Below are 18,525 nucleotides of genomic sequence, written 5' to 3' on the forward strand. Positions count from 1 at the left end.
ACCAAGCCTCTTCTTGAACGCCCTAAATAATGAGCAATACGTTATTTTACAAAGCTGCCTACTTCATCTTCAGATAGTTTTGCCTAACAGGAACCTCTTTATAATGAATTGAAATCTTTCCCTTAACTTACTACTTTTAAAAATTGCCAGTAGGCACATGTACATGTGTGCACAGGAAAGAGCGACCACACCTCTCAATGGGGTATGGTCACAAAGCAATTAATCTTTCCTCCATTCCTCCATCCTGTCAGGATTTAGGGCAGGCATGTCATGGTCAGCCACATGAGATCTGCCTCTCTATGCACAGGGCTTAACTGCTGTGTTATGGGGCTGGCCCTCTTCTGACTTCCGTTTTCTGCTACTGATTCCATCCTAAGACCCCTTAAAACAATAGCCCAATCTCTAACCTCCCCCATAGTATCTTTTCTATGCCAGGTTACAACCATCTTGGCACTTTGAGTATGGCTTCAAATGTCCTTATGACCATGGCTAATCTTCTCAGAATGCCATGGTAGGGTGGTCAGGCCTACTAAAAACCAATAGTCATGAGTGAGTGGTCTAACCACTGCAAAACAGCAGGGAGTCTGACCTCTCATCTGCACTCCCCCAGGACACTGCTCTCAATAGTGCTGAGCTCTCAATAGTGAAAGCTGGAAAGAGGCACTCTCCAGTTAATCATCTTTGAGATCTAAGGCCTTCATGATCCTTAGAAACCTAGAAACAAAAAACATCCTCTCAACCATAAGTCAGTACCATCATCTTGTCAATACGCTGGAACCAGTCTTGACTGTCCCATGTTCCCCAAGCCCAAGAGAAGTGAACATTTCACCACTTGGCCTAAAAATATTTGCCAGAAAAAATTTGGGCAAAACTATCCAAAACTTATCATGAGCAAAAATGGACCCAGGGGGCTGGCAGGTTGTGGTGGTTAAGGGTACTGAATTCCCATATGGCCTATCGCGGTTCAAGTCCCAGACCTAGTGGCTTGCTTTCTCACTTTCTCTCTCTCGCTCTCTCTCTCTCTCTGTTCAAATTAAAATAAAATTAAATAATTCTTCAAAAATTACCTTTTAAAAAAATGGATCCAAATATAGATGAATTGCTAAATGTCTATCAGTCATCTTCCATCTTGCCTTTAAATCTCTAATTCAGAACCTCCCTTTTACTCACAAGCCATTCAACAACCATTCTGCTTCTCTTCTATCTCCACCATCCAACTTCCCATCGCCATGTTGTAGAGAGAGCCTAAAATACAGGAAGAATAGCAGAGCCAGATGTCCACTGCCACAAACATTTTCGACATTGTCAGTCCATGACATTTGGAGCCATTTGCTCATATTCAAGTCCAATCAAAGAGAAGATCCTTGGTGACAATGAATGGATGAAAGGAATTCTTGTTGCAAAGAAGCCAACTAATTTATATAAATTCTGTCTGATAATAATAGACTTCAGTTGCCAAATATCTATGCAAACCTAAAATACACAGTTTTCTGGATCTATGAACTATCGGGGTAGGTAAAGAACTGCGATACTTGGTGACTAAATTAGTGCCCTATATTTGAAAAACTAGTGAATGTCTGAAAATTAAGTTAATTACATCTAATTGGAAAATTACCAATAATTCCATGTTTTGTTATAACCTATATATTCCCCAATAAATTCATACTAAAATAAGCTTTAAAGCCTTAAAAATATCCAAAAACAAAAAGCCAGTAATGACAACAAAATATGTAATAAGGTTAATAGCATATACGCTTGGTTTTAGAAGATTCTTACATATTCAGTTGATAAATTCTATAGTAATGTACATTAAAAAAGTTTACAAAAGAAAATTAGACATTTATGACTGGAGTTAGTTGTAGTAAGGAATCAGATGTGAGTGTTTGATTGCTCTTTGTGCCTTCAAAGTTCTGTAGAAAATTCTGTCTTCTTTTTAATCCATCCAAAAAGACTGAGTTATTAGATGCCAGACTCTGTGTCCTAGAGATATTAAAAGTGACAGAATTATTGCCTTCAAAAGGGATCTAGATTTCCAACTAAGGCATTATACTTTCATTTGTTACTTTGAAGTAGTACAACCTTTACTATCACTAAGGTACACTTACCAAAGAAACCAAAGAAGTTAACCACGAAAAATCTGAAGTGTTCTTTACATTTTAAAAGCTTCACAATAGGGACCAGCAGTTAGTGCAATGGCTATGTCGCTGGACTCCCATGTAGTTGACCGCGGTTCGAGTCCCGTACCTGGTGGCTTAAACTCACGCTGGGCGTGTGTGCATGCGTGCCCAAGATCCCGAGAGGAAAATGGAGAAGGGATTGCAGCGTGGCCATCCCCTCTGGGGGGTGATTTCTCGCTTTCTTTCTCTCTGTCTGTCTGGCGAGCACACATGCCCTATGGCAAAAACCTCTACAAAAAAAAAAAATAAAGCTTCACAATAGTACCTCAATTGTTCAATAGCTGTTTTCAAGCTAGTTTATGTTTTCTGAACAACACCTTTTCTCAGATCCAATATCAAGTATATTCTGGACAAATAATAAGTTCCCTAAAGAACTGTTTTATATATCTGAAGTGGCCAGTGTCTTACAGAGTATTTTATAAGAAGTCATATGGGGGGCTGGCAGGTGGCGTGGTGGGTTAGGGGCAGTGGAATCCCACATGGCCAACCATGGTTTGAGCCCCAGACCTGCTGGCTTGCATTCTTGTTTTCCCTCTCTCTCACTCTTTCTCTCTCTGGTCAAATTTAAAATAAGTAAAGTCAAATAGTAATAATTCTTTAAAAAAAAAAAGTCATATAGAAGAGAAGAGCCAACTCTATATATTTTTTTATTGACATTGTCTTTTCCAGAGAGCTGAAAATTATGTTAGTCCCTTATCTGCCTTGATTCAGATAAATCACACTACTGTTGGTTATTTTTGCTTTTGATTAAAATTGTTTTTTAATTATTTTATTTATTTATTTTGTTAATTTGACCAGAGAGAAAGCAAGCCACCAGGTCCAGGACTCAAACCATAGTCGGCCATGTGGGAGTCCAGCGCCCCCAACCACCACACCACCTGCCAGCTCCTAAGATATTTTTTAAAGTATTATTTATTTTATTTTATTTTTCATTATTTTTTAAAATTTGTGAGACCAGCAGATGTAATGGTTACGTCGCTGTACTCCATGTAGTCGACCACAGTTCAAGTCTTGGACCCAAGGCTTAAAACTCACACCAGGCCTGGAACCAGCAGTTAGTGTAATGGCTATGTCGCTGGACTCCCACGTAGTCGACCACGGTTCGCGTCCCAGACCCCGTGGCTTAAAACTCATGCCAGGCGCATGTGCACGTGTGCCCAAGATCCCGAGAGGAATATGGAGAAGGGATTGCGGCATGGCCATCCCCCCTGGGGGGTGATTTCCTGCTTTCTGTCTCTGTCTCACTCTGTCTCTCTCTGTCTGTCTGGCAGGGGAGCGTACCCTATAGAAAAAAAAAAAAAAAAAAAACTCTCAAAAAAAAAAAGAAAGAAAAAAAAAACACACACACCAGGTGTGTGTGTGTGCATACCCAAAATTCTGAGAGACCACTGGGTCTGGGACTTGAACTGCAATCAGTTACATGGGAGTCCAGCAATGTAGCCATTAGGCCACCTGCTGGTCCCAAATTTTTCTTTTTAAAGAGCATATTTATTTATTTTTTAGAGAGAGATCTTTGCTATCGGGTCCATGTATTCACTGGAGAGACAGAAAAACAGAGAGACAGAAAGCAAGACCATTATGCCATCTGCTGATCCCAAAACAGTCAAATTTGGCTCACATTAAAAATAAACTGGCCCAGCTTGGTGGTACAGTCAATAGCAAACTGATGCAGTGTTGGCCACATGGTCAACTGCAGGTTCAGATACCCATCTTAGACTGAAAACATGCTACATGTAATGCATGTGTGCCCAAGATGCTGACAAGCTGGACAGCCAGGGAAAGTAGACTGCAGCATGACAAATCCTGTCAAGGGTGTTCCTTCTTCTCCTGTTCTTATGTCTACACTCTATCATGACTAAAATAAGCTTTTTAAAAATTGGGACCGAGACCAGCAGTTAGTGTAATGGCTATGTCGCTGGATTCCCACGTAGCTGACCGTGGTTCAAGTCCCGGACCAGGTGGCCTAAACTCACGCCAGGCATGTGTGCGAGCGTGCCCAAGATCTTGAGAGGAGAATGGAGGAGAAGGGATTGCGGCGTGGCCATTCCCCCTGGGAGGTGATTTCTCGCTTTCTGTCTGTCTCTCTCTGTCTTTCTGGCAAGTGCACACGCCCTATAGCAAAAACCTCTCCAAAAAAATTTAAAAATTGAGTCCCAGACCTGGTGGCTTAAATTCACACTGGGCACGTGTGCATGCATGCCCAAGATCTGAGAAGAGAATGGAGGAGAGGGATTATGGCGTGGCCATCCCTCTTGGGGGGTGATTTCTCACTTTCTGTTGGCTAGTGCCCATGCCCTATAGCAAAAACCTCTATTAAAAAAAAAAAAAAAAAAAAAAAAAACTTCATTAAGGAGCCAGCAGGTTGACAGGGCGCTGGGAAGCCACATGGCTTATGACAGTTTGAGTTCTGGACCTTATAGCTTATTTTCTCTTTCTCTCTCTCTCATGAATGTGTGCCCTGTGGCAAATTAAAATATAAAAATAGGGGCCAGCAGATGGTGTGGTGGTTAAGGGCACTGGACTCCCACATGGCTGACCATGGTTCGAATCCCAGACCTGGTGGCGTGCTTTCTTACTTTCCCTCTCTCTCTCTCACTTTCTTGCTCTGTTCCTCTCTAGTCAAATTTAAATAAATATTAAATAAAAGTTAAATAAAATAATTATTTGTAAAAATTAAAAATAATCATAAATAAATTTAAATAATTCTTTTTAAAAAGTCATTAAAACAAAATTCTATCCTATTCTATAAGAGATTTCATCATAACTTTAAAACATTTTTCGGAACCAGCAGTTGGTGTAATGGCTATGTTTCTGGACTCCCACATAGTTGACCACAATTCGAGTCCCGGACCTGGTGGCTCAAATTCACACCAGGCATGTGTGCGTGTGTGCCCAGGATCCTGAGAGGAGAATGGAGGAAAAGGGATTGCAGCATGGCCATCCCCTCTGGGGCGTGATTTCTCATTGCTGTCTCTCTGTCTCTCTCTGTTTTTTTGGTGAGCGCATGCACCCTATAGCAAAAATCTCTCAAAAAAACAAAAACAAAAAGCAAACATTTTTCCAGTAAAGACTTGCAAAATTGTGGGACCAGCAAATGGTTTAATGGTTATGTTGCTGAACTCCCATGTAGTCACAACCATGGTTTGAGACCTGGCAGATTAAAACTCATGCGGGGGGCTAGCAAGTGGCATGGTAGTTAAGGGCGTTGGACTCCCATGTGGCTGACCACGGTTCAAGTCCTGGACCTGGCGGCTTGCATTCTCACTTTTTCTCTTCTCACTTTGTCCCTCTGGTAAAATTTAAATGAAGTTAAAGAAAATTTTTTAAAAATTAAAAATTAAAAAAAAAAAAAAACACCTCACACTGGACACATGTTCATGCATGCCCAAAATCCAAGAGGAGAATGGAGAGGAAGGGATTGTGGCATAGTCATACCCCATTGTGGCATGGCCATCCCCCACTGAAACCACCTTTCTCACTTTCTGTCTGGCAAGTACACACGCTTTATAGCAAAAATCTCTCTTAAGACAAAAGGACTTGCAGGAACCAGCAGTTAGCGTAATGGCTATGTCACAGGACTCCCACGTAGTCGGCCGTGGCTCGCGTCCCGGACCTGGTGGCTTAAAACTCACGCCGGGCGCTAGTGCGTGCGTGCCCAAGATCCCAAGAGGAGAATGGAGGAGAAGGGACTGCGGCGTGACCATCCCCTCTGGGGGCTGATTTCTCACTTTCTGTCTCTGTTTCCCTCTGTCTGGGGAGCACACGTACCCTATAGCAAAAACCTCTCAAAAAAAAAAAGGACTTACAAAATTGTATCATTATAAAAGTAAATCAGCTGGTCAAATTAAAATACAATTAAATGAAATAATTCTTCAAAAAAAGGGGGGGCACTGGCAGGTGGCATGGTGGTGGTTAAGAGTGCTGGACTCCCACATGACTGACTGCAGTTCAAATCACAGACTTGGCAGCTTGCTTCCTCACTTTCCCTCTCGCTTTCGCTCTGTCTCTCATGCAGTCCCTCTCTGGTTAAATTAAAATAAATAAAGTTAAATGAAATAATTCTTTTTAAAAAAAGTAAATCAGAAGTCTCCCACTAGGTAATTCATATCCCCTTCAAGATCAGCAGATGGTGTAATGGTTATGTTGCTGGATTCCCATGTAGTCAACCCCAGTTTGAGTTTGGGACCTGGTGGCCTAAAACACACCAGGCACATGTACCTGTGTGCATGCCCAAAATCCCAAGAGAAAAGAGGAGAAAGAATTGCGGTATGGCCATCCTGTATATGATTTCTCGCTTTCTGTCTCTCTGCCTCTCCAGTGCCCTATCACAAAAATTTCTCTACCAAAAAAAGAGAAAAGAAAAGCCTCATATCCCCTTGCTTTTAACAATTTCTGCAGGATGGCGGTTAAGCAAACACTTCTATGTGTACTTACCGGGGAGAATCTATTCCACTGTCTCCTGCCATGCTATGGTTTTCTGTTCCTTCCAAGTGTGTGTGTACGTTCTGGATATCCTGAGCCAACACTAGCATATGTGAAGGACTGAAAAGTTCTAGCTTTTGTGTGAAATGTTTTCTCACTTCCTGATTCTGAGGACTCTGATTCCAGCCAGCTGGTTTCTCTCCTGTGTCACCAACAGAGTCTTGTAGGGTTTCAGCCTCAGAATTGGCTTTCCTGGTGCTACAGTAATCAAATAAACTTCCTTCAGCAGGTACCAAGGCCTGCACACATTTAGCAATACTGGATTCTTCTCCAAAGTTAAAACCAAACCGTTTCCCTGAATTTAGGCCACAGCTTTCCAAAGAGAGATTAGGTTTCTGGCTTTCACCTGGGTTAGTAAGCAACCCAGCAGGTGTGTAACATTCATTACTTTTAAGCGTCCAAGGTTCAAACCTATCCATTTTGCCACTGTACTCAGTCAGCGATCTCTCAGTCACTTTCTGTTTTTCTAAATGGTTCCACTTGCTTCCACCAGTCACCAAGGAGTACTGACTGTGACCAGACAGCATTTGACACAAGTCGTCATCATCAGAAAAGTCATCATCCTCTAGATACAGTGAACTGCAGGCACCATCATCTTCCACTTCATTCTGACACAAGACCCGGTCATCATCAGAGAACCCTCCATTTTCTAGGCACGCAGTCCCTGCGTCCTGGACAAATGCCTTTGCCATGAATTCTCCTGAGTCTCTGCCCTGTTTCTCGAGTTGTCTCAAATGGTCTGCGCCAACTGAATAATCCAAAAGACCAAGATTTTGCAACTGGTGTACCGTCTTCTCAATTAATTTACAAGCAGCTGTCTGGTCTAAAGAGGAGGTACCTGGTGAAGGCAGGGCATGCTTTGTTCCCTTGGTCTCCTCTAATTTGCCAAAGTGAGAATGATTTTCCCTGAAGGCTCCAGGGATTATCTCATTTTCTCCACTGCACACATCGCGCCTCAGCGTGCCTTCCCTGAAGGAACAGCACTGACCATCTTTACACGATTCTCTACACTGATGGTAAGTGAAGAGCGGGTCTCCAAAGCCAGCACTGACAGGAGTGACGGTAGCGTTATCAACGTAAGTGGCTTCTGCTTTCAGTTTATCATCACGATGTTCAACATGTGGCCGACTGGCTTCACCATCAAGGATTCTGGAGGAATCCAAAGACTTTGACCTTTGGAATGGCTTTTTTTCCTTTAGTCCAGTCTGACTGATTTTCAGATTACTGATCTTCTGAACGTTGTGCCCTTTGGTTATTGGGTTCCCTCGGTGAGCCAAACCCTGAAAAGGATTACTGATCCGCTTTTTGTAAACCAAGTGGGAACTCAGCACTGCTGGGTTCTCCCCTACTGGTTTCTGAATGACCGCTTCACTCGGGCTGTGAGCTCCGGGAGCGGGCTGTGTGGCAGGGGGCCTGCAGTGTCTCTCCAGTCTAATGCTTCCCGGCTGCTGCTTGCTTCCCTGACTTCTGGCTTTACGTCTATCCCTGTGAGAATGGCCCTGCCTTCGAGACTTTGCAGACTGACCCTGCCTTTTCTTAACTGCCTCTTTGGAAGAATGCCTGTGCCTGGCTGTCAACATATCAGTGGACGTGCCCTGGCTATTATATTTTTTATGTTTTTCATATTTTTGCATCAGGACAGTGTGTTTGACTAAGTTGTCCACAGTCAGAATCGGGTTAATTCGTCTGATTATCTCATGTTCGACGTCTCGAGGGATATTCTCCAAGTTATCTTCATCTCGGACAGGCCATTCCTCAGGTGGGAACTGGGCAGAGAAATTGCTGTGCTGTGTTTTGGGCTTCTCCTTTTTGGATATGCTGCGCCACAAGAGACTGAAGCCAAACTTCTTGCCTTTTTCTCTGTCTCTGGTACAGGGTGATGGTGTGGAGCTCCCACAGAGAGAATTCTCCTGAGTTGCTGAAGCTGCCTGATTTTGTACCCAGGGTTTGGAGTCTCCAAGATTTTTCTGGCTCTTTCCAGTCAGCTCTGTAGCAGCTGGTGGTTCCGGGACCTCCTGAGTGCACACGTCAGGGTAACACTGGCAAGACTGACAATGGGAAATAGGGAAAGCATTCTCTTGAGAATTAAAATACAATTAAATGAAATAATTCTTCAAAAAAAGGGGGGGCACTGGCAGGTGGCATGGTGGTGGTTAAGAGTGCTGGACTCCCACATGACTGACTGCAGTTCAAATCACAGACTTGGCAGCTTGCTTCCTCACTTTCCCTCTCTCTTTCTCTCTCTCTCTCATTCAGTCCCTCTCTGGTTAAATTAAAATAAATAAAGTTAAATGAAATAATTCTTTTTAAAAAAAGTAAATCAGAAGTCTCCCACTAGGTAATTCATATCCCCTTCAAGATCAGCAGATGGTGTAATGGTTATGTTGCTGGATTCCCATGTAGTCAACCCCAGTTTGAGTTTGGGACCTGGTGGCCTAAAACACACCAGGCACATGTACCTGTGTGCATGCCCAAAATCCCAAGAGAAAAGAGGAGAAAGAATTGCGGTATGGCCATCCTGTATATGATTTCTCGCTTTCTGTCTCTCTGCCTCTCCAGTGCCCTATCACAAAAATTTCTCTACCAAAAAAAGAGAAAAGAAAAGCCTCATATCCCCTTGCTTTTAACAATTTCTGCAGGATGGCGGTTAAGCAAACACTTCTATGTGTACTTACCGGGGAGAATCTATTCCACTGTCTCCTGCCATGCTATGGTTTTCTGTTCCTTCCAAGTGTGTGTGTACGTTCTGGATATCCTGAGCCAACACTAGCATATGTGAAGGACTGAAAAGTTCTAGCTTTTGTGTGAAATGTTTTCTCACTTCCTGATTCTGAGGACTCTGATTCCAGCCAGCTGGTTTCTCTCCTGTGTCACCAACAGAGTCTTGTAGGGTTTCAGCCTCAGAATTGGCTTTCCTGGTGCTACAGTAATCAAATAAACTTCCTTCAGCAGGTACCAAGGCCTGCACACATTTAGCAATACTGGATTCTTCTCCAAAGTTAAAACCAAACCGTTTCCCTGAATTTAGGCCACAGCTTTCCAAAGAGAGATTAGGTTTCTGGCTTTCACCTGGGTTAGTAAGCAACCCAGCAGGTGTGTAACATTCATTACTTTTAAGCGTCCAAGGTTCAAACCTATCCATTTTGCCACTGTACTCAGTCAGCGATCTCTCAGTCACTTTCTGTTTTTCTAAATGGTTCCACTTGCTTCCACCAGTCACCAAGGAGTACTGACTGTGACCAGACAGCATTTGACACAAGTCGTCATCATCAGAAAAGTCATCATCCTCTAGATACAGTGAACTGCAGGCACCATCATCTTCCACTTCATTCTGACACAAGACCCGGTCATCATCAGAGAACCCTCCATTTTCTAGGCACGCAGTCCCTGCGTCCTGGACAAATGCCTTTGCCATGAATTCTCCTGAGTCTCTGCCCTGTTTCTCGAGTTGTCTCAAATGGTCTGCGCCAACTGAATAATCCAAAAGACCAAGATTTTGCAACTGGTGTACCGTCTTCTCAATTAATTTACAAGCAGCTGTCTGGTCTAAAGAGGAGGTACCTGGTGAAGGCAGGGCATGCTTTGTTCCCTTGGTCTCCTCTAATTTGCCAAAGTGAGAATGATTTTCCCTGAAGGCTCCAGGGATTATCTCATTTTCTCCACTGCACACATCGCGCCTCAGCGTGCCTTCCCTGAAGGAACAGCACTGACCATCTTTACACGATTCTCTACACTGATGGTAAGTGAAGAGCGGGTCTCCAAAGCCAGCACTGACAGGAGTGACGGTAGCGTTATCAACGTAAGTGGCTTCTGCTTTCAGTTTATCATCACGATGTTCAACATGTGGCCGACTGGCTTCACCATCAAGGATTCTGGAGGAATCCAAAGACTTTGACCTTTGGAATGGCTTTTTTTCCTTTAGTCCAGTCTGACTGATTTTCAGATTACTGATCTTCTGAACGTTGTGCCCTTTGGTTATTGGGTTCCCTCGGTGAGCCAAACCCTGAAAAGGATTACTGATCCGCTTTTTGTAAACCAAGTGGGAACTCAGCACTGCTGGGTTCTCCCCTACTGGTTTCTGAATGACCGCTTCACTCGGGCTGTGAGCTCCGGGAGCGGGCTGTGTGGCAGGGGGCCTGCAGTGTCTCTCCAGTCTAATGCTTCCCGGCTGCTGCTTGCTTCCCTGACTTCTGGCTTTACGTCTATCCCTGTGAGAATGGCCCTGCCTTCGAGACTTTGCAGACTGACCCTGCCTTTTCTTAACTGCCTCTTTGGAAGAATGCCTGTGCCTGGCTGTCAACATATCAGTGGACGTGCCCTGGCTATTATATTTTTTATGTTTTTCATATTTTTGCATCAGGACAGTGTGTTTGACTAAGTTGTCCACAGTCAGAATCGGGTTAATTCGTCTGATTATCTCATGTTCGACGTCTCGAGGGATATTCTCCAAGTTATCTTCATCTCGGACAGGCCATTCCTCAGGTGGGAACTGGGCAGAGAAATTGCTGTGCTGTGTTTTGGGCTTCTCCTTTTTGGATATGCTGCGCCACAAGAGACTGAAGCCAAACTTCTTGCCTTTTTCTCTGTCTCTGGTACAGGGTGATGGTGTGGAGCTCCCACAGAGAGAATTCTCCTGAGTTGCTGAAGCTGCCTGATTTTGTACCCAGGGTTTGGAGTCTCCAAGATTTTTCTGGCTCTTTCCAGTCAGCTCTGTAGCAGCTGGTGGTTCCGGGACCTCCTGAGTGCACACGTCAGGGTAACACTGGCAAGACTGACAATGGGAAATAGGGAAAGCATTCTCTTGAGCTGACTCTGCACAGCTCTCCACGCTCACCAAATACGTCACAGAAGTCGGCACCGGGCAGCCTTCACCAGAGAGAACTCTCTTATTTTCCTGGGTGGTTGCATTTGTGATGAAGTAAGTCTGTGGAGTAACGATGAAGTATCCTTCTCCAGTGTGATAAATCTTCCTCTCTTTAATCAGAGTTCCCAAAGTGGTATAGAGGATATCTCGAGATGGAATGGCAATGCCTAAAACAAACATTTAACACTGAGACATTCTGAGTAAGAAACATTTTAATGAGTGAAACCAGTAACTCAGAAATGACCATGCATTTGTTGAATGAACCCAGAACTGATTAAAACATGACACATCTAATTAAAATGCCAAAGAAGTATAAATAATATGAATTATTTAAATAATACTAATATAATTTGATCCACACAACAACAAATGGCTACATTAATGGTTAGAGGGACTGGCAGGTGGCATGGTGGTTAAAGGCACTGGACTCCCCCATGGCTGGCCACAGTTTAAGTCCTGAACCTTGTGGCTTGCTTTCTCACTCTCTCTCTCTTTCTCTCTCCCTATTGCTCTCTGATAAAACTAGAAAATAATAACAATAAACAAAGTTAAATAAAATAATTCTCTAAAAAAAGGATTAAGTAGACAAAAAACAAATCTGAATTCACTCAAATGCAACCCATATAAATTTAAACTGTGAAAAAAGGATCCTTGAGGAGCAAACATGGGAACTTTTGAAAACTGCAGTTTGTGCTTAGATGAGAGTAAACCACCTAACATTTGGATATGATAGTTTATCAAAGCAAAAGTTAACAAAATCTTTTTTTGTTGTTGTTTTCTTGTTTGTTTTGTAACAGTTTTTTGCTATAGGGCAAGTGTGCTAGCCAGAGAGAGAGACAGAAAGCGAGAAATCACCCCCGGGGATGGCCATCCTGCAATCCCTTTTCCTCCATTCTCCTCTAGGGATTTCAGGCACACACACACGTGCCTGGCATGAGGTTTTAAGCCACCAGGTCCGGGACTTGAATGGCAGTCAACTACATGGGAGTCCAGCAATGTAACCATTATACCATCTGCTGGTCCCAACAAAATAATTTTAAAAGAATTCACTTTTCCAAATAGGAGGGTCCAAAATGTTATTATGAAAACAATCTTTTTTTAAGAATTATTTAATTTTATTTTATTCACTGTCATTATTTTATTGAAGTTAATCAGAGAGAGAGAGAGAGACAGAAAGAGAGAAGGAAAGTGAGAAAGCAAGCTGCCAGGTCCAGTACTCAAACCTGTGTTAAGCCAATGTGGGAGTCCAACCACCTTAACCACCATGCCACCTGCTGGCCCCTGGCAAAAATCTTAAAAAAAAAAAAAAAAGGAAAGAAATGGATATTTGTATAAGAAAACCACTAAAAGAAAATTTATCTATATGTTAACACAGATTTCCTTTGGGTAGTAATACTGTTTGTGAGTAGTGCTTTTTTGGTTTTTTTTGTGTGTGTGTTTTTTTTTTAAAGAATTCTTTAACTTTACTTATCCACTTATTTATTTATTTTAATTTGACCAGGGAGGGACAGACGGAGAGAGAGAGAAAGTGAAAAAACAATTGCCAGGTCCGGGACTCAAACCACGGTTGACCATGTGGAAGTCCAGCGTCCTTAACCACCATGCCACCTGCTGGCCCCATGAGTAGTTATTTTTATTTTCTGGAATTTCTTGCAATCAGTTTACTCATTTCATAATGGGAAATAAAAAATACGCTTTTACAACCATGCATTAGGATAGCATGCAACTACTAAGACAATGAACTAGATTAATACATGTCGACATGGACAGACCTCCAAAATACGTTTCTTAAGTTAAAAAAATAAGGGTGCAGAGAGAATGTATAGGCTGATCCAATTTATGTTATCAATACAGATCAGGCCAACAGGTGACGTGGAGGTCAAGGTGGCTAGATCCCACATGGATAACAGTGAGGTTCAAGTCCCAGACCTGACAGCTTGAAAATCACACTAAGTGTGTGTACATGCATGCCCAAAATCCTGAGAGGAGAATGGTGGAGAAGGGATTGAAGCACGCCTGCACACACATGCATGCCTAGCATGATTTTTTTTAAGCTGCCAGGTCCAGAATTCAAACCGCGGTCAGTAATGTGGCAGTCTAGAGCCTTAACCACCATGTTACCTGCTGGCCCCCAAAGAATGACACTTTGACGTGCTGAAGTACTTTGAGCTACAGAAACAGAATCAAGGTCTCTCTGTCCTTCTTCCACTCCCTTGTCTCTCACCCACTCTGCCTCTCCCAAAACACAAGGGGTTTTCTCTGAAGTTCCTTTATCTGCCCCCAAAACAGGATCCTCCAAAGAAGAACGCAATTGCCTTTGGTCTTCTTACTAAAATTTCATTAACCAAGGAAAATTAAACTCTTATCACAGAGGAAGAGACTAAAATGAAGCACCATATGCAGAGCCACAACCAACTTTGCCTTTGGAGCTCTATCCCAAGCCACTGTCAGTTCCACTGACCCATTCGTTTCTCCTAAAAATCATTTACTACCCCCTTGAAAACTACCAGGGGCCAGCAGGTGGCATGGTGGTTAAAGGCACTGGACTCCCACATGGTCAACTGCAGTTCGAGTCCCAGACCAGGTGACTTGCTTTCTTGTTTTGCCTCTCTCTCTCTGTCTCTCTCTGGTCAAATCAAAAATAATAATAATAGGGACCAGCAGATGGTATAATGGTTACATCACTGGACTCCCATGTAGTCTAAGGAGTTTCAACTCCCGGATCTGGCTGCTTAAAACTCACTCTAGGCACATGTGTGTGTGTGTGCCCAAGATCCCAACAGGAGAATAGAGGAGAAGGGATTGTAGTGTGGCCGTTCCCTCTGGAGGGTGATTTCTCTTTTTCTGTTTCTCTCTGTCTCTCTGGCAAGTACATGCACCCATAGCAAAAATATCTCTAAATAAATTAAATTAAAAAAAAATAAAGTTATATTAAATGAATAAAATAAAGTTAAATAAAGTAATTCTTTAAAAAAAAACTGTCTACATTCTCATTTCTCTCTCCCGTATGAAGAGGGTATTTAAGCTTCAACTACTGGGCCTTCTGTGAGTGTCACATTTTGTGTGACTCCCATGTGCTTTCACATCAATATTGTATGCCTTTTTCTCCTATTAATCAGCCTATTGCCAATTTGTTATATAGACTCAAATTCTCAAATCTTCAGGGGATAGTAAGTGACTTTCGCCCTACATTTCTATAGACACAAAAGAAGTATCACTTTATTTACTTATATTTTCAAGATTATATAGAAATAGAAACCAAGCACATGCAATGAACTGCAAATAGAGAAGAGCTTATACTCTACCTGGGTAATGTTTCATCAAATACTCCGAAAGCGACTCCTGTGTTACTGCGCTCTGAGCTGCATTCATATCAGATATGGCACAGCAAAGGACTTCAGCCAAAGGCACAAACTGAGATTGAGCTATCGGACTCATCTGTACTGGAAAGACATCACCTAAATCAGAGATTTCAAAAGGGGGAGGGGGAGTTAAAATTTTAATATGGTATAAAATATCTGAAGCTAATGAACCAAGAATAGTTATGAAGACTGAATAAGGGGCTGGCCCCGGAGTACAGTGGTTAAGAGCTATTCAGCGGGGGCCAGATCCCACATGGTTAACCACAGTTTAAATCTCAGCACTGGTGGCTTGAAAAATATACAGGTCTCATATGCATGCATGCCCAGAATCCTAATGGGAAGGAGAAATGGAAGAAAGAGGGCCAATTAAGACAGCTAGATCCCACATGGCTGACTACACAGATCAATTCCTGGACCTGGCAGCTTGAAAATCATGCCAGGCCTGTGTGTATGTGTGCCCAAAATTCCAAGTGGGGGATGGAAGAGAAGGCACTGCTGTGAGGTCATCCCTCTTGGAAGGTGGTTTCTCACTTTGTCTCTGGCTCTCTCTGAGAAGAACACCTGCCTGACAGCAAAAAGAAAACAAAAAATAATACTGCTTGCCAAATCCAAAGATACTCTTAGAAGATTTATTCATAATTTATTCATTCTGTGGAGATGTATATTTTAAAAGAATAAACAAATCTATTACCAACTAGAAAGACTAATTGCCCTTTGTCCTTCCTTAAAATTAATACAACTGGGAGGCCAGAAAGTGGCGCGGAGGTTAAGGCACTGGATTCCACATGGCCTGACTGAGTGGTTCAAGTCTTAGATCTGGCAGCTTGAAGATCATGCCAGGCACATGTGCATGCATGCCCAAAGTCCTGGGAGGAGAATGGAGAACGGATTGTGGCGTGGCCATTCCCTGGAGTTGTGAGGGGAGTGATTTCTCACTTTCTCTTCTCTCTGTCTCTGTCTCTGTCTCCAGCATACATCCTGTAGCAAAAACCTAAACAAACAAACAAACAAAAAGAGTACAACTACATGTAAGCTGCACTTTAGAGAATGTGTTAAATTGCTTTTAACCTCTGCTGTGGAGCTCGCTCTAGACAAAGCCTAGAGAAAACTCCTCAGTACATTTCCTTTGCAGCTGTTGCTAAGATACGTCCTTCAGGTGCATAAATCAAGTTTTCTTTGTGTAGGAAAGCGGAGGGAACCCTGACGTGGGGAACATTTGTAACAGATGTGGAACCATTTTCAAGCTACAGTTATGGTCTCTTTTAGTTCCTACTGCATGCCTCTGGCTTTCCGAATGCCATCACTCTCATGAAGTTTTCTACCAAAAATTAAGATTTTGTGCAGAAGATTCCCTCTTATAGATGTAACCTGCTTTCATAAGCAGGCTAGGCCAGCCCGTTGGCTTATCCTCAACTACTATTGGGTAATTGAAGAGCACCCTTATGTCCAGGCCTGCTGGGGACCTTTGACCTTTGAGCTTAAGCAGGGATCAGAAGGTGAAGGAGACACTGTGAACCAGAGAGTTAACAGTAGACAGCAATGTTCTCACTATTTACATAGTCTCCTACTCTCCAGTGCCCAGGAAATGGCAAACTATTTAGGCTGAAACACTGGTTTCACCAACAAAATGAAACTATATAGGTGAGGCCATTTGTGCCTAGTAAAATTTCTTTGAAGAAATTTGGCACAAATTTGTCACTTTTTTTTTTTAATTTTTAAAAAATAATTATTTATTTAATTTTATTTATTTATTCGTTTATTTTAATTTGACCAGAGAGAGACACAGGGAGAGAGAGAAAGAAGTGAGAAAGCAAGCTGCCAGGTCCAGGACTTGAACTGTGGTCAGCCAGTGCCTTAACTACCACACCACCTGCTGGTCCCCACAAATTTGTCACTTTTGTTATCCATTTTTTTTTTCCTTTTTTTCTTTTTGTGCTATAGGGCACATATGCTCGCAGGAGAAAGAGGCAAAAACAGGGAAAGTGAGAAATCACTCACCAGAAGGATGGCCATGTAGCAGTCCCCTCTTTAGTCTCCTCTCAGGATTTTGTGCAAGTACACACACATGCTTTGTGTGTTCTTGGAGTGACCCGAACCATGCAGTTGACCACGTAGGATGTAGCCACCTTAACCATCACGCCACCTAGCTGGCCCACTGTTGTAATTTGTTGATTCTTTGCTGTACTCCAGAATAATTTAGTGAATGTATAATTTTGTTTTTGAATTTCCAAGTAATGACTAAAGTATGATGAGCTTAAAAGCAATGGAAGTCCACTTCTTTAAGAGGAGAGAATAGTGCAAGGCAAATGAGATGTAACCCAATAAGCAAATGAAAATATCGAACTCCTCATACCAAAAGCGGAATACATCCAATAAAATGCAGGGCAGGCCCTTGTAACTGATAATCAGCCTCCTGTGGGATAAACAGAGATTCACTTCACCCTGAGCAATCGGTCCCTGCCTCCTGCTGCCCAATGACAGAGGCCTAGAAAGCCCCTGCCCAATAGAAGCAGACCTCTGGGAAAGTGTGGCCTACTCCTGAAGTTGGAAACAATGGCTCAGCAATAACCCTGAACAAATTAAGAGGGAAAGAAGTGATTTCTTTCTCTCTCTCTCTCTCTCTTTTTTTTTTTTGGTAAGAATTATTTAACTTTATTTATTTATTTAAATTTGAGCAGGGAGGGACAGAGTGAAAGACCGAGGGAAAGTGAGAAAGCAAGATCCCCCAGGTCCAGGACTTGAACCATAGTCAGCCATATGGGAGTCCAGTGCCCCAACCACCATGCCACTTGCGGGTCCCAAGAAGTGGGTTTCTTTATGTGAGGATACAATGGAACCCTTCCCAAGCCTCAGGTGGAAGACATCTAGGAAAATATACTTTTCCATCATCAAAAAACATAGCTCACAGAGCCATTTCCTGGCCAATTCAGGAGGTATGAATACTTATACTACAGTTCCATATAGACCATTACAAGCCATGGTGATTAAGGCAGTTGGACCCCACAAGGCCAACTATGAGGTTTGAGTCCCAGACCTGGTGGCTTGAAAATCCCACCGGATATGGGGCCAGCAGGTGGCATGGTTAAGGATGCTAAACTCTCACATGGCTGACCACAGGTCAAGTCGCAGACCTAGCAGCTTACTTTCTCACTTTCTCTCTCTCTCTCACTCTGTCTCTCTCTGATCAAAGTAAAATTAATTAATCAATTAAAGGTAAAGAAAATAATTCTTTAAAAAAAGAAAGAAAGAAAATCACATACATGGGTGTGTGTGCCCAAAATCCTGAGAGGAGAATAGAGGAGAAGGGATTGTGGTGTGGCCATTTCCCTCTAGGGAGTGAAAAATGGAAATCTTTCTCCCTCTGGCAAGCGCATGCTCTTTGTGACAAATAGACACACAAAAAAACATCTTTCATCAGACACAGTGGGGCAGTCTGCAAGAACTGAGGTCCTGGAGAACTCTTCAGTCAGGAAGAACAGGCACTAACATCTGTCAGTGGCATACTGTCAGTGGGATGTGAAGTGTTAGTAAACTTAAAACAAACCTAAACTTCGCACTCATAAGTGGCAGAATTGGTGTCAGCATGGCAGCCTGATCAGTGAGATCCTTTTCCCCAAGGTTGGTGGCTATAGACGGCACA

At 42.7% G+C, this 18,525-nt stretch overlaps 2 protein-coding genes across 2 annotated transcripts; both read right to left on the minus strand.

Moving 5' to 3' along the window:
• Window positions 1-1,015: 1,015 nt before the first annotated feature.
• Window positions 1,016-8,740, minus strand: LOC114007880 (storkhead-box protein 1-like; the record flags this gene model as incomplete). Its single annotated transcript, XM_027772043.1, has 2 exons — window positions 1,016-1,980; window positions 6,612-8,740. Coding segments are annotated over 2 exons (2,277 nt in total), but the record flags the coding sequence as incomplete, so codon positions are not given.
• A 590-nt stretch (window positions 8,741-9,330) lies between these two features.
• STOX1 (storkhead box 1) lies at window positions 9,331-14,988 on the minus strand. Its single transcript, XM_027772054.1, has 2 exons — window positions 14,829-14,988; window positions 9,331-11,690 (listed from the first exon to the last, which is right to left on the minus strand). The coding sequence occupies exons 1-2, from the start codon at window positions 14,959-14,961 to the stop codon at window positions 9,331-9,333; spliced, it is 2,493 nt and encodes an 830-aa protein (XP_027627855.1). The 5' UTR covers window positions 14,962-14,988.
• Window positions 14,989-18,525: the final 3,537 nt, after the last annotated feature.

The sequence above is a fragment of the Tupaia chinensis genome, unplaced genomic scaffold (assembly GCF_000334495.1).
Source record: "Tupaia chinensis unplaced genomic scaffold, TupChi_1.0 Scaffold000250_1, whole genome shotgun sequence".
Classification (NCBI taxonomy): domain Eukaryota; kingdom Metazoa; phylum Chordata; class Mammalia; order Scandentia; family Tupaiidae; genus Tupaia; species Tupaia belangeri.